Genomic DNA, 27,601 nt, shown 5'->3' with positions numbered 1-27,601 from the left:
GGCACCCTGTAGAACTAACTCATAAGGAGGTCAACAAGATTCCAACTTTTTTTGCAGTTAGAATAAGTAGCGTTCATAAATTAAAATCTTTATAATGTCCTCTGAGATCAAATTTCTTGCAAAAAGAAAAACTTTTTGTGAAGACAATCAATGGTCAAAATGGTCAGTGTTTAATAATTTTCTCTTTTCACAGAATAAGTAATGAGTTTATTCATATTTTAGGATGTTAGTAACGGTAAACGTTGTAGATTTAATTATATAAGAGCATAGAGTTGCAAAATTAACCCCATCTAAAAATACAGAAAGACTATTCTGTTACAACGAATATTCCTTTGCAACGAAATTTTTATCTGTCCCTTGGAGTTTGCTGTAACAAGATTTCATTGCATTTATAATTATGCATTAATAATACTTCAGTAAGTACAAATTGATTAGTTTACACCCCTTTAGATTTAGCATACTTTTGGACAGTTCAAGACACTTTCAGACATTTTTCGTCAGTTTTGGATGGTAAAAAAACCACCTGTCCTGTCAAAAACCAGGGACGTCGAAAGTCTTGACCCTGCTGTTCATTCATAAGCTCTTATTTGCTTGCATGGAAAAGGGAGTTCTACACAAACTTGAATCATGTTTAGAATTCTTATAGCTATCTTTTTACTATCTTATCTTATTGTGCAAATTTAATATTGGTATATTGATTCAACTTATTGAACAAAAGTAATCCTTTCATTTATAATTTGACAATTTAACTTTTCAAGATGATCATATCATAACCTTGCATCCAAACTTTATTAGCATGCATAAGAAGTTTTCAATAGAAAACATATAAAATTCCATATTTACCTTTTATCATATGGTCAGGGTGTTGGTTAATGGGAGGCAGAGTTTCAGTGTCATAATCTTCCATACGCGAATTCCGATTATTAACAGACTAGGGAGGAAAAAAACCAATCAAAAGACTTCAATGACATTTGTCACAGAATTATCATTATAATCTCTTCATAAAATTCAAAGATTTCAACTATTGTTTACATTGTTCTTGATGCTAAACAAAATTGTTGAGTTCTATTCTGAGTCTGCTTTCTAACTCATATTTTATAATGCTTACATAAAATCATTACCAATTTTGATTTAAAAATCTTAACAAATTACCTGACTAAGTTTTAAAGCTGATTAAAGGAAATATAAAAATTGAAAAAATAGAAGTTTGGTTTATTTTCTAAATACAGCCACCATAAAACACAATAAAACCAGAAAACATTGATTTTTCATGAAAGTTGCACAATTATAGAAATATATTTTTGGAAACCACAAAAAATTCTTTTTAAGGATATTTCCTTTTGAATGATGGCACAATATTTCAAAAGAAATGTAAGACTATTAAAGACTAAACTCTATGCATAACTTCACCAAATGCTACAATGACAGTTCCTGAGTTGTCATGCTGAGTATAACATGAAAAATAGGTTAGTAAATGGATGCATGGTCTTACGTTGGGCTCTCATAACTGTATTAATGTATTCTTCCCATGGAGGGAGTATTAATCAAACCCATTCCCATAACGCTAGGCCTGGAATTGATTAGATTGCATAATATCACATAATTATAATCATTTAAAAATTCATAGCATACAAGTTTTCAAAAACAATTTTTTTATGAATTTTAAAGCCGGTAGGTGCCATTTGTTCCTAAATCCATGAAGCAATTGAAATTACATGGGTACTACATCCCATTACAATTAATACTATGGCTTTGTTTTAAGCAATTTATTAAATGTATCATTTATTATAAGCTAAAAAAATGACTATTTCAATGTGCTTTCGGTATTTTAAATTACAATTTTAGGTACACACATGCTCTTATTTCTATGTTAGTTACTGACCCTTTTAAAGAACCATCAGTGAGCTAATAAGGATGTTATGTACCCTTGAATTTGAAAGAAGTGAGCTACGTGAGCAAAGTGAAAGTCTCAAGTATTATTCTTATGGCATACAATGTTTAATAAAGGAGTAGCTATGATTGTTGAACAAAAGTGATTTTACTGAAATATATTTTGTGTCTTTTTACAGAATTGCTTGAAAATTTCAATGTGGGCCTTCAAGAAAATAATGGGTTAGTTAGAAATTAATTGTATCTTAACAGGGGAGGGGGGAGGGTTGCATATTCCTACGGCCTCCACAAATATCTGTCACTGACAAAGTGAGATCAGATTTATGCGGAGCTTCCTATGTCACTCAGAGTTCCTTTCAGTGATGATATTATTGTTATAATGAAAAGGCAGTCTTGACTTTTGAAATTAAATTTCATAATGCATTCTTTCTGAAGAGGTGGAGAAAATGCAGAGACTCATCATAAGATGTACAATATAAGAAGGTAAAAAATCAAATTCTGTTTAAAATAACTGAACATAACCACACAGAGAGAGAGAGAGAGATCTAATTTTAAAAATCAGTGTCACATAAAAATTTAAAAATTATGTTAGAAATATACCCAATTTTTTATACTGGAATCAGTGGTAGCAACCCACAAGGAAGAGGCATCAGGAGTTAGAATCATCTAAGAAGGAAACATAAAATAAAAGATGAAAATCAATGCTTAAATTGCATATAAGTAATCTTTTTCATTTATTAATAAACTCAAGCAATAACTATTTTAAAGCCCACATGGTACTGGCATAAAAAGTCCCTTATTACTTAACTGAGACAAACAAAAATTTCTTACATCTTCATTAAAATTGTTTGTGATTGAATACTGTAATTTTATTTTTTGGAACTTATGCAACGAAAAGAAATGATCAAATCTTTTGCATACAGAATCAAGACCATATACTTGTTTACTTGTGGACATTTCAATTTGTTTGAAGATAAAACTGTCTATCGTTTACTGTTGATTACAATGTGTCTTGGATTGCGTATCTTTCTCTATAATTTTTCCAAAAAACATAAAATTTTAAGAGATGAGTCAAAGTATTGTGAATGCATTTATTCCGTAAAAACTCAGGAATGAGTTGATTTCGCATTTCAATCAACTCTCCTACTTTTAAGAGGAAAACCAGGGAATAAAAATCGAAAACCTGCCTATAAGTCGAGCTACTATGTTCTGCAAAAAAAAAGGGGGGGGGGGACATTTTGCCTTGATTTTTGAAAATAAACATTTTATAAATAATGAGAAAATGAAATATAATGCATTCTTACGTTAAAAATGCAGGATTTCTTCTTTTGTGCAAAAATAATTCATTTCTGCAGACGCAATTTTAGTAAAAAGGGTTTGATTTTGCAATTATGACTCTTGTTACTTGTTGCTATTGTTTTGAACTAATAGCAATAAAGTTTTGTGCTGTAGTTCTGCAATATTCTTCTTTTAAATGAGCATAAATTCATAACCAAATGTCCGGAAACTTTGCAAGTACGGCAATTCTCACTTTTGACAATGGCCTGTCTTTAACTGAAATTTTTAGTCTTTATTTCACAGTTTGACTATGTAAAATTATAGCAGAGTGTGAATTTACTTTTTTAGCATGTGTTTAAAGTGCTTAACTAAAATGAGGAAAGTGATTATTATATGAAATTCTGCTTTACATAATACACTGGTCTCAAAAACCTAAGGTACAACATGTTTTTGGAAGCTCACCATAAAAAAAGGCAGTAACAACAAAAAGCATAGTTTGCATGAATGATAATAATGAACTTTAAAACAACTTATGAAAAAACGACCACCCCAGCTACCACTTTTATTTTATAGAAAAGAACGTATCTTGACGAGTGAGAAAAAAATACGCAAATATTAAGCTTTCTTACTTTTGTGTGTAAGTTGTGTTGACTTTCAACAGTTGTTGGCAGTTTCGGTGACAATAGTCCAGAGTTTAGAAAATGTCTCAGAGACGTTGTTTATTCCATCCGTTAAGGTGGAGGGTAGTTAGATGGACGGAAATAGGATTGTCGCAGGCTGATGCTGTCTAAGGTCTCAACGTGTCTCCGTGTTGCTTAGGGACATTGGGATTTATACCAATCAAAGATTCTGTGTCCAGAGGACTTGTACCAAGCTGACCACGAGCTACAACACCTGCAGAAGACGGTTTTCTAGTTCTTTCGACCCAAAGGAGAAGAACCACTACTGTGCTGCAGCCCCTGGCAGATCACTTTACAGCATCAGGAAGAAGAATCTCTGCTACTACGGTGCAAATTTGTCTTCACAATGCAGGTCTCTATGCAAGACGATCAGTTGTGTGTGTTCCCCTCAACGAACCGCAGCGAAGGACCTTCTTGTGCTGGTCAAGAGAACATGTTCCCTGGACCCAGCAGCAATGGGCTTCTGTGGTGTTCACGGACGAGTCTAGATTTACATTGGAGAGTGATTCAGGGCATTGACTGATCTGGAGGGAACAGCGCACTAGATACCATCAATCCAACACTATTGAAAGACCACAGTAATAGAGGTGTTGGAATCGCGGTTTGAGCGGAGATCTCGCTCGGTAGTCACACTGGCCTGCATGTGTTCCATGGAAGAACTCTGACTGGTCTGAGATATCGGAATGAGATTCTTGATCCATATGTGCACCCATATGCTGGTGCTATTGGTAATGACTTCACTCTGATTGATTATAATGCACAACCATACCGAGCTCGGAACCTTAAGGAGCATCTTGAGGATCACGGTTTGGAACAAATGAAATGGCCAGCTCGATCTCCAGACCTGAATAGAACATCTTTGGGAGTATCTGTCAAAATATTTGATATTTTTTATTTGTTTTCTTGACTTTCCGGTACTGGGGAAATGATATTAATAATACTTACCTATTTTTATGTGAGGGGACTCTCCATATCTTGACGCCGCACTAATTAAATACAGTCCCAAAACTTTCGGTCTTTCCTGCATGCGTAGTAAGAAAAATGTAAACAAACCGCACGGTGCTTGATTGACCGTTCAGTTAAAAATCACAGTGAAAAAAAATCTTGTCCGTCAATGTAACTGTTTTTTTGTTTCTACATTCATTCATTTGCAAATTAGATGCAAAAAACCAGTTGTACCTTAACTTTTTGAGACCAGTGTAGTTGACTCCCTAACTTTTAACCTCATTTCTGTACTAAATTTCTCAACTAATGTGCAAGTATATATGGTATTTAGATTACCATGTGTGTATTAGCAATAACAAAAAGTAGTGATACTTTTTAAAATATATGCAAGCATTTATTTTTAACAATATCACCTATTCATGGGTTTTTATGAATAAACGATACAAACTGATAAATATGCCAATACAAAATATGCTTTTTGACATTTTGAATTAACAGATTCAACTGTAGTTTAAAAAGTAGTAAGGGGAAAAGACATGGATAAGATCAAAATAAAAGAGAAGACATATTTAAATCCATTTCAAGAAATTAGGAGTAAAAACATATGATTTTATAAATAATAATTGAAAATATCTCTAGAACTGAAAGGGCATTAGTTACAGAACTGTAATTGCAAAATAAAAGAGAAGATTTAATTATTTTAAATTTTTTAAAGATGAAATTTTTGCTTACAAAGATTTATATAGTTACCTTAAGAACCGATGCAGTCTCTTCACCAATTAAGGCTTTCATTTCTGTATTCCTTAAATCTATTTTGAAAATTTTTCTATCTCTTCCTCCAGAAAATGCAGTAGTAAAACTTTCGTTGGCCTGTAATGAATACTTCATCTTTTCTTACTCATTTTATCTTTGTTATACATTTCAGAGCTATAAGGAATACTTTTATACTTTTTTTAAAAAAATCATAATGTTTGAATGTAGTAAAAGCTTCTGAATTAAAATTATTTTTAAATCATTTAATTGGAATAGAAATTAAAGTAATGCTAACAATCACACAGAACATTACTCCAATGCCACTTATGTGGAACAAACATTTGATACAAAGTTAATTTTTCAATAATTGTAAACACAAAATTATTTTTCTATTGTTCCAAATATTTTGAGTCTAACTATTCCATTAAAACTGAATTAAAAATATTAAAATATCAGCTCCACTTATTAACGAAAAAAAGAAAGAAAAGAAATATACTTATGCATACAATGTGTGATAGCCACTTGTTGTATCAAAAAAGCAATATTGCATAGGGAAAAGAATATACATTAACATTACTTATTTAACTAAGATAATTTCACACAAAATGTCTTGAAAACCTTTCAATAAATAATAGAGCTATCTTATCACTCTGCAACTCTTTCAGGATGAAACCCATTTTGTAGCAAAAATTTCCTTGTTTCAGCAAGCATTGTATATAATTTTACCACAGATTCCCTCAAGTGAAACCATAGCTAAAACTAAAGAATGAGACGAAATGATTTATTATTGCAAAATATTACATGAACATTCAGGAAAGTTAATGACATTTTAAAATAATATTTCACTAAGAATTTTCTTCTATTTTTGTAAGTTAAGTCTAAGGAAGAGATGAAGGGGCACCTATGAACTGCTTTTATCATCTAGGGCAGGGATTCCCAACCTAAGGGGGTGATCGTCCCCAAAGGCTCTTCAAGGGCGATTAGTATTTAAAAGAAAAAAAAAAGCCTGTGAATATCGAAATTCAAAACGTATATGAAACTTATTATTCAGACTTCAGGCAATGAATCACGTGTTAAAAAGGGTACAACTTAAAGTTCAAGAGTTTACTCCTCAGGCCTCAGCTGAATTCCAAGGAAGCACTTCATTATTCATTACCAAGTTTGAATCTTCAAAAATTTCAAGTTTTTTTTTTAAATTGTAAATGTTGGTGTTTTTTACTCCCCCAGATTACAATTTAAAAATAATAATAATTAAAAAAATATATACTTCCGTTTTTGAAAAGTAAGTCAACGATCTTAGTTAAGTAATATTTTCCTTCAAATACTTACCAGTTTGTTTTGTAAAATAAAGTGAAAAATTGTAAAAAAGGTACTTTAAGCATTTACTTTTATTTTTTGGTTTCAGAATGATTTCAGAAAATTGCTTCATTATATACTTTTCACTTCAAACTAAAATTAGGCATTAATGTTTTTAATAATACCGATGCCTACTTGCGCCAACTTGTGGTTTTTCTTCAAGGAGGAAGGGGGGGGGGGGGGGGAGAAAGTATCAGTCAATCAAAGATTGGGGCAATAAGCTCAATAAACACAGGTGTGGAGCAGATGTGAACTGTTCACATGTGGTTCACTTGTGAACTGTTCAGTGGTATTAATTCTCTATGATAAATTTTGAAACAGGCTTTTTTTTTTTCTAAGTGATCAACATTTTTTTTTTGGTTATTACAATGGTTAGAAGTAAAAAGACAAAAATTTCTATTTTTATTAAAACATCAAGTTTAAATAAGGTTATAAATACATTATCATCCATTGTGCATTGAGTTTTGATTAAAATAATGCCGATCAACTTCATGCTTGAATCACCACTATTTTAAATGAGGATAGGTAGAAAGGTGTAGTCTTTGAGGCTGAATCTTCCCATGCTTTAATTTTTTGCAGCAGTTGAACAGAGTTCAATGCATGCATCTTTTGTAGCATGTAAGATATCTAAGTAATCTTCCACAATTCATATTAAATTCGATTTAAATCATTTGCACTTACATTAAATTTGGTTTAACATCATAATATGAAAGTATTTTGGTGAAGTGATACATGAAGTACAATGTTTTTGTTAATTTTCTTAAATGTATTTATAAGTGTAAATTAACTCACACCCAAAATTTCTTAAGTATCTTTAAAAAAATTAAAAATGCAATTTAAAGTTTAAAACTCTGAATAAAATTTAAAGTTTATTTTTAAATTAGGAAAAAAGTTTTTATTTTTTATTTTTATACCTCAACACTATAATAATCATGTGTCCCACAGTATTTGAAAAGCTAAACTTTGGCATTAAATATAAATTGCAATTCATTAATTTTCTGCTACGTAAGGGTGTCATAAGGTGAAAATATCTTTTTGATTATTCTGTATGCTCTATACTAGTGCTAACAAATGGAAAAAAAATCCGACAAAAATAAATAAATGAAAAATAAAGAGTAAAGATTAAAAACAAAAGCAATAGGGGAGAGCTGGGTACTTTGTCACAATTTTCACTAGCGTTTTTTTTTCCCACCAGGTTTTAGTTAGTATTTGAGACAAAACAAAAATGTCCAAGTATGAATTAATTTGTTTTTCCCTAAGCACTTTAAGTAAGACAAAGTGCCTGTCACATACACTTTTAAAAGAGAAATTAGTTAAACCCTTAACATCTTTTTGAATTATGTTTATTACATTATTTAAATGAAATGCTACCCCCCCCCCCCCCATCTGTAATTTACTACATAATCATCAATAGTTTACTGTACTGCAATCAACAAACAAATAAAATGTTACTCAGTAGCTCATTTATACAGGCTAAGCCATGTAGAAGAAGGGAGTCACATTTATTTCTCATGAGCCCACTTTGAACATTGTAACCACACTTGTGACAAAGAGCCTCAAATTTTTTTGTGGCTAAGTGCCCTCCATGTATTTGTTTTCTTTAAGGTTTCAGTAAATTAAAATTATCCAAACTTTTACACAAACACATAAATATATAGCTAATTAAGTAAGGATTAAGATAAAATAATATTCAAATACATTCAATTGATAGTGGTAGAGTAACAAAATGTCCATCACAAACTAAAAAATTTACTTTGAGCACTTAATAAAAAATAAAACTCTTAGTCAAGCTCACTGACACACAAGGTGTCTGAGACTGCCTGTGCATGGAAGCAGCAGCCCTGGGCAGTTAGAGTTAGTTGTAAAATCTACTTTTGCTGTCCCAATTTTTCAAAATTCAACTGGTGACAAAGTGTCCCCCTCTTCCTTAACGAGAGCATTTTTGTAAAGCAAAAACCAGATTATGCATACAGAAAAATAGTTTTAAAATTTATACTAATCTAAATTCTTGGTTCAGATATCTCTTTAAAAAAAAAAAAAAAAAAGGATAACCAGTAGGGCTGGGCGATACATCGCAAAACATCGGTGTCAAGCAATCATCGCCACACCGGTGTTTATATTTACTGTTCTTCCGATACATCGCGATTCCCGGTGAAAGGCGATGTATCACGATACATTGTAATGCGCCGCGATGTTTCCAACGGCATCAGAACGTCTGAGCGAACCACGATGCTTGTGAAAGACCGCATTCGTTGAAACACCGCGATACGTCGGAAGGAAGAACGGCCTCATAATGATTCGGCGAGATTGCGTTCGCTTGGGGCCTTCGCGATCCTCCCCGGCTCACTGATACACCGCGATGCGTCGGAAGAACTGCCTTTGAGAATACATCGCGGCTTATGATGACTCGGCGACTGAAGTCGAAGCATCGCTTCTCGCAGCCAATGGCGAAGCATCGTGATATTATGTCGATGGCAGGGCCGTAGACAGGGTAGGGACCGTCGGGACAAATACCCCCCGAAATTCTAGGACACAAACTTTTTAATCCTTCCCTTTTTTTAGTTTTTCCTTCTCCACTCAAAAGAAAAAAGAAAAGAAACAACCAAGACTCTGAATCCTCTAATCAAAACGTTTCCCCTTCACCTTGACCTTGCTACTTCTTTCTTTCAGTCAGACCCCTTCTCTGACTCCCCCCCCCCCCCGCACAAAAAATGCGCACTGGACTGGGGTCATTGTTTGAAATGGGGAATGTCTTCCAAAATATGAAATTAAAATGAATCTTCTGTGTTTTTATGTGGCTCATGCTTTTGCCTTGCGCCTTACCCCACCCCCTCCCCCTTCGTGGACACCCTTGATTTAATGAAAAGAAAATACATCGAAATATTGCGATGTATCGGAATATCGCGATGTTTACTGGCGATGTATCGCGATGTTAAAATCTGCAACATTGCCCAGCACTAATAACCAGTAAATTGGAAGCAGAACACTGCACTAAAAGCGATGCATAAAAAAATAAAATATGTTAATATTTAATTACAATTTTGAATTTGGCTATTGATGCAAGATTTTGAAACCATCAAAGCAACTCTATCCTATACATTTCGTTTGATTTTTTTTAAGAAAGTTTATTATTTTTTGGTAAAATTTCAATATACAAGAGGTTGATTTTAACTTATGTTATTACCTGAAGTGCCCAAACTCCTTCTTCATGAATTCTAATAGTAGCAACACATCGCTGTTGACCAAGAGACCATAAACGAACTGTACCATCAGAACTACCAGATAAACACTATAAAATGACAAAATAAAACATGAAGAACACTTTTAATTTTTATTTGAACATAAGTAAACTTATGTTTAAATTTCAACTATATAAAAACTATATAAAATGAAAACATTTTAATATTGCATTAGAGTGCTTGCAGGGGAGTGCACATTCACACCCAGGCTTTTAACAATGAAATTTAACTAATTAAGAAGGGACTACAAAATACTTTAAAAACTGCAAAATACATTACGAAAATTATGTCTACAAGTGCCAATAGGCAGAAGCAAGGGGGTGCATTCCAACACCTTTTGGGTTTAAAAAAAATAAACCAACTCATAAAAACAAGGAAATACTGTAAACTACTTTTAAGAAACTACAAAATACATCACAAACTACATTAATCTCACTTTCTCTTCCAAGAGCACCAGCAAAGGGCTGCAAAAGGGTGCACTTTCACCACCTATCTTTTTAAAATAAAATGACATTAGTTTTAAAAAATGATACTAATTAAGCACTTTGAAAAGTTGTTTTGTTTTTTAAAATAATATTTAATTTTAAATTTAGTTAATTTTAAATTATTTGGATTCCGGCAGGGGTTCAAAGTGGTGTGCTTTCAAACCCTGGATTTTTAAATATAATATTTAATTAATTTACACAGAAACTAACTACAAAATACTTTAAAAGCTACAACATACATCAAGAAAACTAAGAATCTCATGTTTATGTCCACTAGCAGTGGTAGGGAGAAGCAAGTGGGTAGATTATCACACCCCGTGGCATTTAAAAATGAAATAAAATTCATTAAACAACAAACGACAAAATACATCAGGAAAATGATTAATCTCATGTTTATGTGTATGAGAGCCAACAGGGGGCTGCAAGGGGGAACCGCTTCCACCCTCAAGCTTTTAAAATTACAACTCCACTAATTTTAAAAAGTAGCATTAGTTTAAGATTTTTTAAAATATCATTAAATAAAACAACAACTTTGAATAAGTGAAATAAAATCCATTTTTAACGAAGGACAAATAACAAAAATATTATGACCAGAGAAATAAACTTACAAATGAAATAATTTTAACAAAGATCAAAATTCATCTAAGAATTCACTTGAAAATAAAATAAATTTGTTGGTTCACTTTTTCAAAATAAAATGAAAAAATAAATTAAGAACAACTAGTAAAAACAATTTTTTTTTCTTTTGTGTTTTCATACAGGTGCACAGTATGGTGGATAAAAAATCTTTTTCATGGAATTTCAAGTCTGCCAGGGTGAGAAAAGTTGTCCACTAGGACTAAACATTTACATGTAAAATTTCAAGTTGGTCAGATAAAATCTTCATGCACTGCAAGGTGGTCAAAGTTTGCAAATTGAGCCCAAAAAAAGCAGTTTTTGTCCTTTACGAATACATTAATTTTTAATTACTTTTCAAATTGACCACGGTGAAATCCGATTTAAAGTAACATCACAGTCTGATAAAATCTTCATGGGACGGTCAAAATTCGCATATTGAACAAAAAAAAAAAAAAAAAAAAAAAAAAAAAAGGTTTTTTTATCATGAAGACATTAATTTTTGCAATCAACCACGGGCAGAAATATTGCCAGTAAATATGTTCTTTAAACTAAAACAAAAATGATTAAAAATACCTATAGCCGAGTGGTTGGGAAGTTGAATATGGAAGTAATTTGTGGAAAGCTGGATATTATGCTGTATGGGTCTGGAATGACCCATACAAGTTTTCCCTTCTTTTACTAAGTGAGCTTTAGCAGTTCCATCCAAATTAGTGATAGAAACACCTGTTTTTTCTATTAATATAACAATATCTCAAAAATGACGCTTCCAATGGCCATACATATAACAGATTACTTGTGGAGATTAAAATTTTGAACAAAATGAGCATCTACGATATATACCTTTGTTAAATACTAAGTGCACAACTTAATTTCAAACTTTGGCTAAAATCACTAATCCAGCACTTCAAGCCAGAACATACCTTTTCCACACCCGGAGACCCCCTGGAATAGAACGCCGTAACACTAAAACACATGGTGGTGCTTTCCTACCTACGCAAGCAGCTACACAGGTACATGTTCATCAAGTTGACATAATAGATGTTGCTGAAAACAATTTATTTCATTACAATGTAACAAAGAAATGAAAAAGGATCCTATCTTCATACAGAACTCATTTTAGTTCTTAAAAGGAAGCACAAAAATACTGATAGGTTAATTTCAAGTAGAACTATCCAGAGAAAATGACTGATTTTGAGTGACATAATTTGAAATAGAAAATCACTATTATGTTCAAGGTAAAAAAAGTCTTCCAGTTCACTTTTTTTGAAGTAAATCAATTTTTTACTTTAAACAATTTTAAGAAAACTTAATTAATAATATTAAATGTTTTGCTGTGAGAAATTGTACTATATAGCTCAATCATTGATTACATGAGTGAATTATTTGTGAAAAACATGACTGACTTGTGTGTGAAGTGGGTTAAATTATATACCAAAGGTGACGTGATTGAAGACAAAGAACGTGGTATTCAAAAAATTGTTGAAAGCAGCCATAAAATACTATCATGTCAAATTAAGCAAGAAAATTTATATTGTTTTCTATCACCATCCCACGCACTGTTAAACTTTCGCATTTTTTCGCTGAGTGTATTATTTTAGGTGACCCATGTATATATTATATATATTGTTTGTATTTTTTTATACCTGATGACTTTCTCTATTACGCCCTTTGTACTTCAAGTTATTGTAATAACATATTTTTTCTATAATCACGTCTAATACTTTTCTAATTATTCTTAACTGTATGTAAAATTGCTCTTTACTGTATGTGTTGAAAAAATTATGCACTGATGAAATCCAAAAGTTGAGCATTAATGGAAATAGGTGTGAATTTTTATTTATTGTCGATCGTTTGTTAAAAATATGAATATTTTTTAATGAATTGCTGCTGATCTAGCAAAAAATATCTTAAATAAGAATCGAATGTATTTCAACAATACATACTCTTAGAAATGATTTTTGCATTTCTGAACTAATTTTTTTTGTATAGTAAATTTTGCAAATTGTTTAGTTTATGGTTTATGTGTCTGAGTTTTTAAAGCTTTTCAGCTATGTTTCAAAAACTACTTAAAGTTGCTGCGTATATTATCTTTTTGCTTTTTGTTTTAATATTTGCTATTTTACTCTGTTAATAGGAAAATAATAACTTTTTTGAAGTCCAGATGACTGCCATTTGTACTTTAAATTCTTGTTGTAATAATACATTTTTAAAAATACTAATCTATTGTTTTTAATGTGCATTTCTTTAGAACTTCGAATTTGTAATATTTTATGTTGATTTCCTGAACCGCATCTCATATAATACTATATCTCACAGCAAAACATTTCTTATGAAAGATGAAATATTGAAATTGTTTAAAGTAAAAAATTGATTTACTTCAAGAAAAGTGAACTGGAAAACTTTTTTACCTTGAACAAAATAGCGAATTTCTATTTCAAATTATGTCATTCAAAATCAGTCATTTTCTCTGGATAGTTCTACTTGAAATTAACCTATCAGTATTTTTGTGCTTCCTTTTAAGAACTAAAATGAGTTCTGTATGAAGATAGCATCCTTTTTCATTTCTTTGTTACATTGTAATGAAATAAATTATTTTCAGCAACATCTAGTTGTCAACTTGATGAATACGTACCTGTATAGCTGCTTTAGTAGGTAGGAAAGTACCGCCATGTGTTTTAGTGTTACGGCATTATATTCCAATGGGTCTCCGAGAGGGCCAATGGGGGTGGGAAAGGTATTTTCTGGCTTGAAGCGCTTGAGTAGTGATTTTAGCCAAACTTTGAAATTAAGTTGTGCGTTTAGTATTTAACAAAGGTACATATTGTAGATACTCATTTTGTTCAAAATTTTAATCTCTACAAGTAATCTGCCTAAATGTATGGCCGTTGGAAGTGTTGTTTTTGAGATGCTGTTATAGTAATGAAAAACAGGTGTTTTTTGTCACTAATTTGGAGGTAACGGCTAAAGCTCATTTAGTAGAAGGGGGAAAAACTTAGCATGGTCATTCCAGACCCATACGGCATAGATTAAAGCAATTTCCAGCTTTCCACCAATTAGTTCCGTATTTGACCTTTTTTCACTCCCTAACCACTGGCCTACTAGTATTTCAGCCAAAAATTTTTTTGTAGACATATGCGAAATTTTGAATGCAAGACAAGTCACATTCTAAAATACAAGAAAAATTCCTGTTATAACATAATACATTTAGATTTCAGATAAATAAAAGTACAGTTAAGAGCCTTAAAAAAATTAATATGTCATTCATTATGGACAACGTTAATAGTACTGTTTTCCAGAATGGAAAATATCATTTTTAACATTACTTATTTATGTAATTCCAAAGAAAATTAATTAATAGCATGTAAACTAGCGAACTCGATGAGAACAACACTCAAACTCACAATTTTTGGTTTGTTTATGTAGCTATCAGGTGAGTCTACTCCATCGCCATCTGGCGATGAATTGACCCCATTCACACAATGACTCCATACATAAAACTTCAGAATACTTTAAGATTTTTAAATAAAATTTAGTAATGAATCAAATATAGAAATAAATACACATAAATGAAAATAAAACTTTTTTTAAACCCCAAACTTTAATCTTCTAACCGGAAAATGCAATTCTTTAACACATTAAGGGACACCCGGTCTCTAGGTTAGTACTTTCCATTTAGGCCTTGCCGGTCCTTGTCCTTTAACGTGTTAAAATATAAAACTCAAATGTGGCATATCATACCTGTGTACCATCTCTATTGATTGCCAATGCTTTTACATTATCTGAATGTCCTTTTAGTTTCATTAATTTTTGACAAGTTCGAGGATCCCAAACTCTTAAAACTTTTTCAGTAGAGCCAGAAACAATTACATTCCCTGGAGGATTCATAGCAAGACTGTATATGCTGTCTTTGTTTCCCGACAATGATGACGCTGTAAAAAAAAAATAAAACATGAATAAATAAAGATTTGCGTGAAGATGAAGTTGCTTCAAATAACATGACTACTTGCAAATCTAATGATGCATACAATGTATTTCAATCAATAACTATTAGTTCTGAAATAATAAATTACATCTTCCACAGTAAGGCAGATCATTTTCACTCTTGAATTATAATTAATATCAGTTCTTCATATTATTTTCAGTTAAAATGAATAATACAAGTAGACAAAACTAGTTATCATGTGCAGACAAATCTTTCAAGTCCAAGAAATTTACAAAAAGGTTAAAATTAGCACAAGATATGAGACATATAACGAAATTCATTCGTAAGTGTTGAGTAGGAACATAAGATGGAGATTATTATAGGATAAATGTACTGAAAAATATGCATCAAAAAGTTTTTTTTTGTACCCTAAAACAAGTGTACGTCAGTAGATTTGTGCTTTATTTGAGAGGTTTTTTTCTTATTCACATCATTTTTACAGGGTGTTTCAAAAAGAATGGCCTGATTTCAAAAAATCATAACTATTCAGATTTTAATCTGTTTCATTAAATAAAGGTATAATTAGAATGGGGAAAATCTCGAGTTTCACAGAGTTGCTGACAGGTAGCGCTAACTCTCTTTCTTCCCCTGCCATTTCAGTGTTTGTGAAAACGGGGACTGCACGACAAAAATCATATTGTGTTCTATGCTTCACAAAGTGTGAGTCCATAACAGCTGTTCAGCATGATTTTTGTCGAGAATACCCTGGTGTTGAACTTCCTGCCCCCAAGAGCATTAGAAGATATAAACAATTCAAAGACACGGGTTGTTTGTGAAAGCAGCGGAAGCAGTCAATGCAGACATGCTTGCAAAAGTTTGGGAATGACTACTGTGTAGACATGTGCCACACATCCAAAGGTGGACATATTGAGCACCTTTAATTTTGTTTGTAAAAAAACTTTCTTATTAAAAATGTTACATAAAATTAATCTGAAGTGTCTATTTTCAATAGTTTTCATAATATATGCATTTCAAATCAGGTCATCATTTTAAAACACCCTGTATATTAAGGTTTTTTTTTTTTTTTGGTGCAAAAAAAAAAGTTTTAGATTCTTTTCCCCAAGACGTCTGTAATTCACTAGAAATAACTGATTTTGTTGAACCATTGATATGGGCACAGGAGTCACCAGAAGCATTGTAGTAATTACATAAACTCAAAAATGAGAGAAAAATGTGCCAAGAAAAATACTGCAGTACTTTGTTGCAAACATATACTTTCAGTCGAAACAAAATTGACAAAATTCATACCTAAGATGGCATAAAAAGTATCTCATTGCTTAACTGATCTAAATTTTCTAGGAGAATACTTCTGAAGTCCCAAAAACATTGAACATGCTTAGGAATAGAACTGCTGTTGTGTGATTTGACTTTTAAGTTTTTACACATCAAGTTTTTCAATCTTTGAACAGCATCCTTCATGCTGGCAGCATGAAGGATGCTGTTCTCTAAGCAGTCGTGTCCAGCAAGCAGTAGTGTATTTAAGAGGAGATGCCATTCTCTCTATATAATTTCAATACATTTTATCAATTCAAATAGTTCTTATATTTGCATCTGTAAGAGCATCTAAAGCTACACCAATGTGAAATGCAACTTCCTTTCACAAACGCTGGCACTCCACTTTTTCACTGACTTGTCAAACATGATTCCTCTCCAAAACAGCCAGCATTTGGCACTGAAAACCAGCCAGTTAACTTCTTTCGCAGTCAAAAATTTATCGACTAGGCTATTAAAATTCTCCATGATTTTATTTATACTCAATGTTTAAGAAACATCATAGTGTGATCACAGTACAGTCATATGCCTTGTGTCCTTAGCAATTTAAATCAGAAACAACTTGAAACATGGTGATACTGTTGTATTATGATTTTTTAATCAGGTGACTTGAGAGATGTTTCAGCCAGGAGTTAAGTAGTAATTAAGGTTTAGCAACTTTTGATTTGTTATTTAAAGCACGACTGAGTCTTCAACCAAGGATTAATTTTACTGGTTAGAATTTAATTAAGGTTGTATGCTTTTCTGATTTAAATATGGTCTTGGTTGAACAGTAGCGCCCAATAGTCTCTTGACTATAGTTCAATCTGGGTTTTATTGTATTTAACTTTATATTGTAAGTTGAAATTATACAAAACCAATAAAGTGACTTAAGTAACATTATTATTTATTTGACATATCTTAAATATGTGTTAGTAGAGTACTTTCAATCTTTGAACTCATCTGTACTTTTATTTTGCTGAACAAGATTGCAATAAAGAATTCTTACTTGTAACAGTGTTGTTTGATGCAGTTAGTGCTGTTAATGTATTAACATCCCATAAAAAAATTGCTCTATCCAGGCCTGCTGAAGCAACTTGCTCTCTGTCTTTAGCATATGCCAATGCTTTGACATAATCCTGGAGGGAAAAATCATGATCTTTAATGAATATAAGAGAGAAAGATGAAAATATTCTCAAAGCTTGTTCGAAAATACATAAGGAAAAAAAATTGCAATGAAGCCAAATTTGGAGGAAGTTGTGTTAACATTCAGTAGTCAGAATTGGAAACTATCTTGCATAACAGAATATGTAAATTTTCTAGCAGAATATGATAGTTAAATTTCAATAAAAGTTCTTGTGACTTTTTGCATTCGAATATTTACCGATAAACAATATTCAGACCAAGCATACTATTTTAATTCCTGGCATGATTATGATATATTTTAAAAACATTAACAAAATTAAAGTTCCTTTACTTTATCTTACACATACCATCACCCCCTTATTCAGCCTGGTATGGACTAATACTATAACCTGCCTGGTATACAACTAATACTATATCTGCCAGTCTCTCTTCCAAAAAAAAAAAAAAAAAAGCAGATTTATTTGATATATTTAGATTTTATGTGAAAGAATATCTTGAGATTTTTTAATAATAAAACAAAAACCATTTGTTTGAACTAATAAATTAAAAGGGTAATATTTAATCTTACTACCATTACATTTTTTATACAATACATTTTTTAAAAAAAAGTCTTGATTAATCATAATTAACAAAGCTTTTTGTTTACATTAAATGAGTATATCTGATACATAAGGTAGTCTGACTGGTATATAAACACTTAAGTGAAATTTTACTCTCAGAAATTTAAAGTGTTATCAAAAACTGTAGCATTTGGCAAATGACAATAAACATTTTTACTGATATATCGCTCATTTGCAAGAAGAGTGCACAATACGAAGAAATGAAATTTTACAGGAAGCATTTGAAGTTTGCTGTAAGAAAAGTAAACTTGCTGAGCTTTACAGTAGTTAATATTAGAACGAAAAATCTGTTTTTATCTTTCAAAGAAGATAACATTATTTGAAGCCCTTTCAGTGAAAAAAAAAAAAAATTGAGATATGGCACTCTTTTTCCAAACAAGCGATGTCAATATTTTTTCAAACATTGTAGAGCTTTTTCGGTTCTGCATCAGGTTTTTTAAATGAATAAAAAAACAGCACCCTAGTAAATGAGCACATACAACCAGTGGATAACCACATTATTTTCTAGTTGTTTCCTTTTTGGAACTATAGAAAAGGAAATTACTGCTGCTAATTTATCTAAGAAAAGGCTTTTGAGACCTCATTTGTTAAAAAATCAGTCATTTATTAGTCCATTAGTCCGACTACCTATTTAAATGATTTTTTTTTTTTTAAGTTCACTAACATTTTTGTAACATCCCAGTGCTCCCCCCCCTCTTCATTATGAAGAAAGCTCCCAGATTTGGACTACATAAATTATAGTAACATTATGCAATATAAAACAAAATAGAATGACACCTGTGCCCAACAATTTGTTTGATATAACTTTAGAAGAGAACATGGTTTATGAGAAACAGAAAATTTCCAACAAAATCTTGGCTCATCATCGCTTTGAGTGGCAAATCTAAAACATCAAACGTATGCCTGGATCACTATAGGATGGCACTATAAAATGGTGCACTTGTTACCTTTTTTTTGCATATTTAGAATATATGATAGTAAAATCTTTCCAGATTTTTCTAAACAGTGTAAAATGATTTTTCTAACTTTTTTTAAACATAATGAAACATCCATAGATCAAGATATGAATATAAATAAATATAAATAATAGTACAAATATCATTCATTCTTAATTATATCGAAATTTCAAAAACTTTAATCTATACTAATAATATCAAGCTATAGAGTTTGTTTGAACGCGCCAATCTCAGGAACTACTGGTTCGAATTGAAAAATTCTTTTTATGTTGAATAGTCCATTTATTGAGGATGGCTATAGGCTATATAACATCACACTATGACTAATAGGAGTGGAGCAGCAATAAAAAATGTTATGAAAATGGAAAAATTTATATTATAATATAAAATGCTTGGAACGCAGAATTTGCGTAGCCACAGTGGCTCGACCTGTAAGTGCAGGCTTCGGGATGCAGTAGGCATAGGTTCGAGTCAGCCATGAGGCAAATCTTGAAGGTACTTCTCAAAGAAACCCTAAACAATGCTAAAAATTATTTGTATATATATATACACACACAAATATATATATATATATATACACAAATATATATATATATATACACGTACCATTGTCTTATTTTTCTTATTGATTAACTAATAATATAAAGCTGAAGAGTTTGTTTGTTTGAACGCTCTAATCTCTGGAACTACTGGTTCGAATTGAAAAATTATTTTTGTGTTGAATAGTCTATTTATTGAGGTAAAAAATCTTATTACACTGGAACCATGAAATTTTGGGAGCTTAAAGTACATTTTGCTGTTGATTTGTTGAAGTATTTATGTGAATTTGGGCTCATGAGATTTTGAGTAGCACACATATAAACTAGTGAAAAAATGTTCTTTTATACTGAAATCATCATTTTTGAGACCATTTAATTAAGTAAGATGATTAGATCTTATGGTTTTCTGACATGAGTCTAAAACTACACCACATAGAGTATAATTACAGCCCCTTCTCAAAGTTATTGACTCGGGCATTTTAGAGTAATTGACCTAAACTTAAGATTTTTTTTGTTACAAATTATCAATTTTAGGCCACATAACTAAAAAAGTGGATTAGTTGCCATGGATTTCTAACCTGAACTTTAAACTACACCACTTGGACTACAACTACAGCTGTGTCCCAAAGTTGTTGAACCCTCGAGCACAAAGTTATTGACCTCTGAACTTGGCCATTTAAAAAAAATCATTGACTTTGAGACTATTTAATTACTAAAACTAAGAGAAACAAACTCTATTTTATGTTTTTTTTAGTACTATACTGTGGTATAATTAATCATATAGTAGTCATTTACGAGGGTTACTAGTGGCTTTAGCAAAAGATATCCGGGTACAAACAAGACAAAAAAAAGTAAAAAAATTGCATTTTTAATCGACCTTTGCCCTCAAAGCTTTGAGTGAGTCACCAAAATATTTATGCTAGAATGTACCTAGTATCAAGTAGTATCCACATTTAAAAGAATTGGCTTGGCTCACTCATTGCTTTTGAAGCAAAGTAATCATATATTTAGCTCTTTTCTTTTTTTTTTCATGACCTTAAACTTTGACCTTGACTCGAGGGCCAACAAGTCAAATTTGAGGGGAAAGAAGCTTCATTTTTTCTTATTACAATAAGTAAAATATACTGAAAGTTTCAGAAAAATTGAAGGTGTCAACTATCAGGCCCCCATTCACTTTGTCCAGCTTAAAAAAAAAAAGATTCTTAAGGATGTCTATGACTAGTTCTATTACCCTATTTCCAAGATTTTTCAGCTCAATTTAAATTTAGTAGATAAAATGTGACTAAATTAAACTTGATTGTTAGCACATCATGCATAATAAATGCCTTCATGTAGTATACCTTATGTGTTCTTAAAGTTGACATACAAAATCCTTTATGAGCATTCCAAACTTTGACTGTTGTATCACTTGACGCAGAAATAACTAAGAAGACAACAAAATAAGAGTTAGAGTAAACATTAAATACCATCATATAAAAATAAAAACCTGAACAAAAAGAGAGAAAAAAAATAAGTAACTCAATGTAGAATGGTTGATTCATGTTTTATTTTTCGTTGACTAAAATTTTTTATTGAGTGAGCTTTTGTGCTTTGTACTAGTCCATAATCAAAAATCAAACTGAATCGAAGATTTTATTCCTGAGGCTTTTCTATACAGAATACAAAATCACCTACATCAAATTAGAAACTTTCTACAAGTGTATAACACAGTTTTAAAAAATAAAGGCAACTTTTTTATAAAAACAAAAACTTACGATTTTTTCCACCACAACATAAGACTATATCATTCACCCAATCTGTATGATGTTCCATCGATTGAATGTAAGGTTCCTAAAAATTGAAAGTTACATGGTCAGAAACATTGCATAACATTACATTGCATAAAGATCTAATTCTGCTTTTGGATACATAGGCAGGTAAGAGTCTTGCCTATTTCTATCTTGCCAATGACCAAGCATGGTGAATAGACATAAAATTTAAGATAATAAATAGATTTTTGAATTGCTGCATAAAAGTAATTAAATAATTCAAAAATCTGAAGAAATTACAATTTAGATGACATAGTCAGTTTTTAGCACATCAGTGTCCAAAGCAATGACAATAAGATATAAGATAATATTCTGATGATAAAACTTTGCATTTTTCAAGAAAATAATTTAAAGCTATTTGGGAAAAAAAAGCACATTTTACGTTATTTTCAACATTTTGCTCTGCAAAAACACTTAATTCCTTTTTAGGAAACTTGTCTACTATCATTTTTCAAATGACCAAATATGGCAATGCCCTAAAAATTTAGATCGTTTTTTTAATTTGTCACAGAAATAATTAAAAAATAAAAATCCTCACGAAACTACAATTTAGTTAGAATGTTATAGTTTTTAGCACAGTAGCATCCAAAGCAATAAGGATAGGTTTAAAATTTAAAATTTTTCTTTTCTCACGAAAATTATCTCTAAAAAATAATAATAAAAATGATAAACATATTTTAAACCACACAAAATAAATAAATAAATAAATAATTAAATAAAAAATAAATCCTTTTTTCGGAAACTAAGGCACAAAGCATCTTGCCTATTTCCATCTTTGCAAATGACCAAATATGGCAACTACGTTTCATGCTTAGCAGAAAGTCCAATCTTCTATCAGGTCAGAAAATGATCTTCCTCGATCAAGTCTCCCTCTCAGTGTTGATCCCCAGGCATACTTTTAAAGCAATAAATTACTTTCCCTCCTGTTGGGTTGAGGGCATACTTCGATTTTAATCCAAGAGTTTCCTCAGGAAGTAAAGAGGAAAAAGTTGGCGACTGAGGCAGTTTTTTTTATGGGGGGGGGGGGGGGGGGGGAACCTTTTCAATTTTTTTAGACCATGAATTTTGACCTCTGGTGAGTCACAAATTCAGTTTTTAACTACATTAAATAGAGGTGTAGACTGGTATTTCTCTTTGGCAACCAGTGGCTACTAACACCAAAAACTTTGGTAACCCCACTTCAAATTTTTGGTAGCCTTACACACACATACATATCTCTCTATATATATTTACAAATACGTGTAAGTTAAAAAATTTTACCCTACCCAATAAAAATCTCAGTTTCAGTCATTATTTTCTTTTTCTTATCGACGACAGAGTATGACTTGTTGCTAATATCAATGCTAATTAAAATTTCAGTTTACAGATCCATTCAATAGCTATAAAACATGATATATAAGTGCAGTAGACAGGTGTAAAACTACTAAGTAATTTTTTGGAACATATTCTGCAGTAATTAGTCACAGCTTGTATGTGATAATATATACACATGTAACACCGTTGTCACATTACATATTTTGGACGTAGAGAAACAATTGTACTTAATAAAAATTATTTCTAAAGAAGAAATTGGCACTCAAACTTGTAATGCATATTTTAAGTCAAAAAAATGAGTCAAAGTGTAAAAAACTGTGTGATTCATTAACAGAATTAGTTTATGTTCCTCAAAATAAATAAATGATTGAAAGTTCTAATATAGTGGGGACATTTCACTAGGGATAATAATATATTTTGTTAAAAGCAACAAAATAAGCTATTTTCTTTGATAGTTACTTCTGAATATTTTTAAAGCATAGATTTATTAGATTTTATAGAACATTAATATTAAAAAGCATCTACTCCAGTGATCAAAACAGAAAAAATAAGAATTAGTATATATTGAACAATTTAATATAATTCTGCAAAATTTGACACCTAGAGTGACTAGCTTTAATGGATACCTGCCACTATAAGTTTATGGCCTTGCTGAAATCCTTGTTTGCTATTTTTTGGTCATTAAATTTGATTCTCAACCTTGCTTCAAATGTATCTCGTTTTAAAGACATGCTCTTCATGCCTATGATATCTTTCCTGGAACTCCACACTCTGTCAACCTCAGCATTACTAAAGATAATGCAAAGCATTATACCAGTAATTTTTGCATTATTTTGAGGTGATCCAGTTGGTCACTGCACAGCATTTTTCATTACTGACACTGCAACTATGCACTGCTATAAAATATCCCTTGTTTCCAAGGTTTGAGATGTTTTTGCAACAATGTCTAAAAAATCTGCAAAATCTAATTTTAAAAAAAGAAAAAAAATACAAGAAACTTAAGTTAGCCTTTTGCAAAAATGTCCACTTCTGATGCGCTGTATTACTACTTAAGCTAAAATAATAAAAATAAAACTTGCAAAAGTCAATATAGATATAAGCAGAATTTATTAATTTTTAGTTATTAAAATATAGTTTTCAACTGGCAAAAACTTTGAAAGGTACTTTCAAAAAATTTTCGCGAATCCTCTGTGCAATGTCAGCATGTCTCATGAAAATAAACGTATGGATTATCTATTAAAATAAACAAATAAGCTAATTTAAAGTAGCTTATGCCGAAACAACTTCCAATTGTCAAAAATATTAAAATATGAACAAGAAGCAATAGGATTGAAATCTCAAGCACTTGATGCAATTTCCCGCGAAGTACAATTAAAAAGGAAGCATGCGTCCAAAAATAAATCCATTCGTTAAAATTAAACATAAAATAAGCTATTATTTTAAGAATTTTTTTTCCATTACTAGGCAATAAGTAGCAGTTTTCTCTTCATTATGATCATGCAATACAAATTAAATAAAAACAAAAAATTATCTCAACTTCTCACAGATTTAACTCAATTGTTACTTTTTATCTTTCTTCTTGTTCAGTCGAACTTTGCTTTCGACAGAAATTCGTAAAAAGACCAAAAACTTTCTCCCCAGATGATTACATACACATTAGACTACAATTCACTACATAAACACTTGATTTGCATAAAAGAGGAAAATAAATTCAAGAATTTGCATACCTTCAAGTTCCTTACATTCCATATTCTGATGATGGAATCGCGCCCAGCAGAGTATAAGCGGCCAAGATATCCGTCAAATTGAAGTGAATTAACACCAGACCTGTGATATTTTTCCACTTCATCACGGATAACAAATGAAACCTGAAATAGATTAATTGTGCAATGAAATTTTTCATATGAAAGCATCATCCTAAAATAAAATTAGTCATTGTGATTAAACAGTAGTAATTTGAAAGTCATTCAAAACTCAAGGGTGCCCAGTGCCCATGATGATGTGCCCAGTTGAGAAGAGTTCCCCCTCCTGCATAGTAAATGGAACAAAATTAAACATATGTTTTTTTTTTCCTTTTTTCAATGTCAAGAAGAGCATTCTATACAATATATTTTGTAGAAAAAATCAAGGCTGTAGAAAACAAGGAAAAAATTCACTTTGTTGTATATAAAACAATGTTCAATTTCAAGAAATTGTTGATTTAAAAAAAAAAAACAGTACATTGTAAAATCTTTGGCATGACTCCATTAAAAAATGAGTATGGAAATAAACATATTTTTATTTGGGTTTTGATATTTCTGTTTTTTTTTTTTTTTTAAATCAAAATATCATTACACAAACCACAGCAAAGTGGGGGAGAAGGGGGAATATACACGTGATGCTGAAATGTGCTTTAAAAATAAGTAAAGTTTTAGCAAAAAGAGATTTAAAATATTATAACAAAATTGAAGTGACTTTAGGTATCCATATATAATACCACCTCCAATATGTCCCTCTCTTAAAGGGATGAAAAGATTTAGAGATTAAACCCTATCCAAAAAAGGAAAAAAAAAACTAACCGAATTTCCCTCTGATTTTTTTTTCTGCCTATGCCATAGCCTACCTCAGTTATAAATGTTAAAAATTAAATCACTGGGGCTATATGTTTATATTTCAAGCAATTAAAAATACTATGGCTGAAATGGAAAAAGTCACTAGTCAACTGTTTTTGGAAAGTAAAATCTCCGAGAGTTTTCCCGCAACTTTCACTTTTACTTAAACTCGGGGAAGATCTGAATGTAGCCAAAGAGGGAAATGAAACTAAGCTCTTCCTTTTAAGTTACCAAAAGTAACCTAGAAAAGGATTTACAGATTATCAATTTCAGAAATATTCCAGGAGAGAATCTCTGAACCCCCAACATCATCGAAAATTGCCTTTTTGAAACATCAATTAAAAAAGCTTTTGGGAGAAGGTCTTGAATCCCAATTATTCCTCTAACTTCATCAAAGGTTTCTTACTACCAGAGAGTGTATTATCACATTTTCAGACCTGCAGTTTAAAAAAAAATTAGGGGGGATATGCTTGCAAACCAGGGCTCAAAAATTATACTGCCCGACATGCCTGGGGCATGTAAAAATTCTGATCGGGCATGAATCTTTTACCCTTAAAATTTATTTCAAGCCCTACTGCTAAAATGATTTGCTGTTTCTAGTTTGTGTGGAAGTGATCCTTCCCATTATCTAATTTAAATTTTGTTAAATTTAATGATGGCTTATTATACACTATTTATTCAAACTATTTTTTGAATGATTTATATAAAAGTAATTTGTCTAATTAATGCTGTACGACAAATTCAAATGCTTTTATTGATATACAATATGGAAAATTGGGCATGTATGTCTTAGACAAACATGCCCGACAGGACATGTAAAATTTTAAAGATTTTTCTAGGCCAATTGCATACCCAGACACATTTAATATCATCTAAAACTTCCATTGCAAAAAATTTATCCAAAACTGCATCAATGACAGTCTTGGAACTTCAGCTTTGAAACATTGTTGATAGAGACTCTGAACCCCATCCCCTCTCCAACAAGCACATTTTCAATACTTTAGTAAAGAAAAAATTCCAAGAGAAGGTCATTAAACCTCTATATTTCTAAAAGCTACTAAACAGTCTAAAAGTGCATTTGGACAACCACAATTTGGAAAAACTTTTGACTGATGAAGAGCCCCCAGGATCCTTATTTCTGCATTATACTTATGACTAGGATCATGTAGAAACTATATAAAAGAGAGCCATGTAACGATAATAGATATTTCTCTTCCTAACAATGCGATGATTTAAAAAAGTAGCTAACACAATGCCAACATTACACATATATTGTGAGAAAGATGGTGCTTAGTATTGCCTAAATATTTGGTGCAAATAATAAATAATAGTCCAAGTAGAAAATTAAAAAACAAACTATCTAACTAGAAAGTCTTGTTACGAATCAGGAGCTTAGGATTTTTCTTACGCAACTTTGAACGTAGTAAACAATAACATATGTATATTAATAATATCGTTAGATAATGATTAGTTACAGGTAAGTAAATAACTAAAAAAAAATTTACCTGCACTTTTTTACGCATTCCATGACCGCTAGCCTGCCTGTGATGGGCAGCCATACTAGTAGGCGCAGGAGTTAACATATTACAATATAATAACAATCACATAATTTAGCAATATCATAATGCAGATGAAACTGCAATTTTTTTCAGTGTAATTGTTTCACATGTTTGGAAAAGCCATTGTTTAGATTGTTCGCATAAACGCAGCAAAACACGCTGCCGATCGCACTCACATTTTGACCGGAAGAGTCTTCCCATTTAATTCACTACACCACACAGTTTACCTCGCAACAAAAGCTAGATTTACTACGAACGATTAAATCAAGCCCAGTCTTTTCTGTGACGTCAAACACACGCTGGTGTGTGCTCAGCCGGCTCAACAGTCGAATATTCAACTTCAAAACGAAAATTCGTCATTTATGCTGCCATCAAACAAATTATTTCGTTGTTTTCGCAAGGGATCTCCTCGGGTGCGTTCAGAGTAACGGCACGAGGCGACCAAGTGTCCCAGCCATGACGTCACAAAAATCGTATGGGGCAGAGCCCGAGAGTTGTGCTCTGGACAGCGCTTGGGCCATTTGGGTGAAAACAACATGGCGGACAACGAAGGGAAATAATGTTATGTTGAAAGCGCTGCAATTACTAGAA

The 27,601-nt window shown here is 31.5% G+C and overlaps 1 protein-coding gene across 1 annotated transcript in view; it reads right to left on the bottom strand.

Annotated features, from left to right (window-relative positions):
- LOC129231794 (WD repeat-containing protein 48-like) overlaps nucleotides 1–27,010 on the bottom strand; it is a 64,419-nt gene extending 37,409 nt beyond the window's left edge. Inside the window, exons 1-10 of the mRNA XM_054866169.1 lie at nucleotides 26,957–27,010; nucleotides 24,588–24,728; nucleotides 21,493–21,568; nucleotides 21,079–21,161; nucleotides 17,487–17,616; nucleotides 14,983–15,173; nucleotides 10,087–10,191; nucleotides 5,544–5,663; nucleotides 2,491–2,556; nucleotides 844–931 (exon numbers count right to left, since the gene is read on the bottom strand). Coding sequence (XP_054722144.1) covers nucleotides 844–931; nucleotides 2,491–2,556; nucleotides 5,544–5,663; nucleotides 10,087–10,191; nucleotides 14,983–15,173; nucleotides 17,487–17,616; nucleotides 21,079–21,161; nucleotides 21,493–21,568; nucleotides 24,588–24,728; nucleotides 26,957–27,010 — 1,054 coding nt within the window. The remainder of the gene's footprint in view (nucleotides 1–843; nucleotides 932–2,490; nucleotides 2,557–5,543; nucleotides 5,664–10,086; nucleotides 10,192–14,982; nucleotides 15,174–17,486; nucleotides 17,617–21,078; nucleotides 21,162–21,492; nucleotides 21,569–24,587; nucleotides 24,729–26,956) is intronic.
- Nucleotides 27,011–27,601: the final 591 nt, after the last annotated feature.

This window comes from Uloborus diversus, chromosome 10 (assembly GCF_026930045.1).
Source record: "Uloborus diversus isolate 005 chromosome 10, Udiv.v.3.1, whole genome shotgun sequence".
Classification (NCBI taxonomy): Eukaryota; Metazoa; Arthropoda; class Arachnida; order Araneae; family Uloboridae; genus Uloborus; species Uloborus diversus.
Note: the sequence above shows the minus strand (reverse complement) of the source record. Positions and strands in the feature narration are given on the sequence as shown.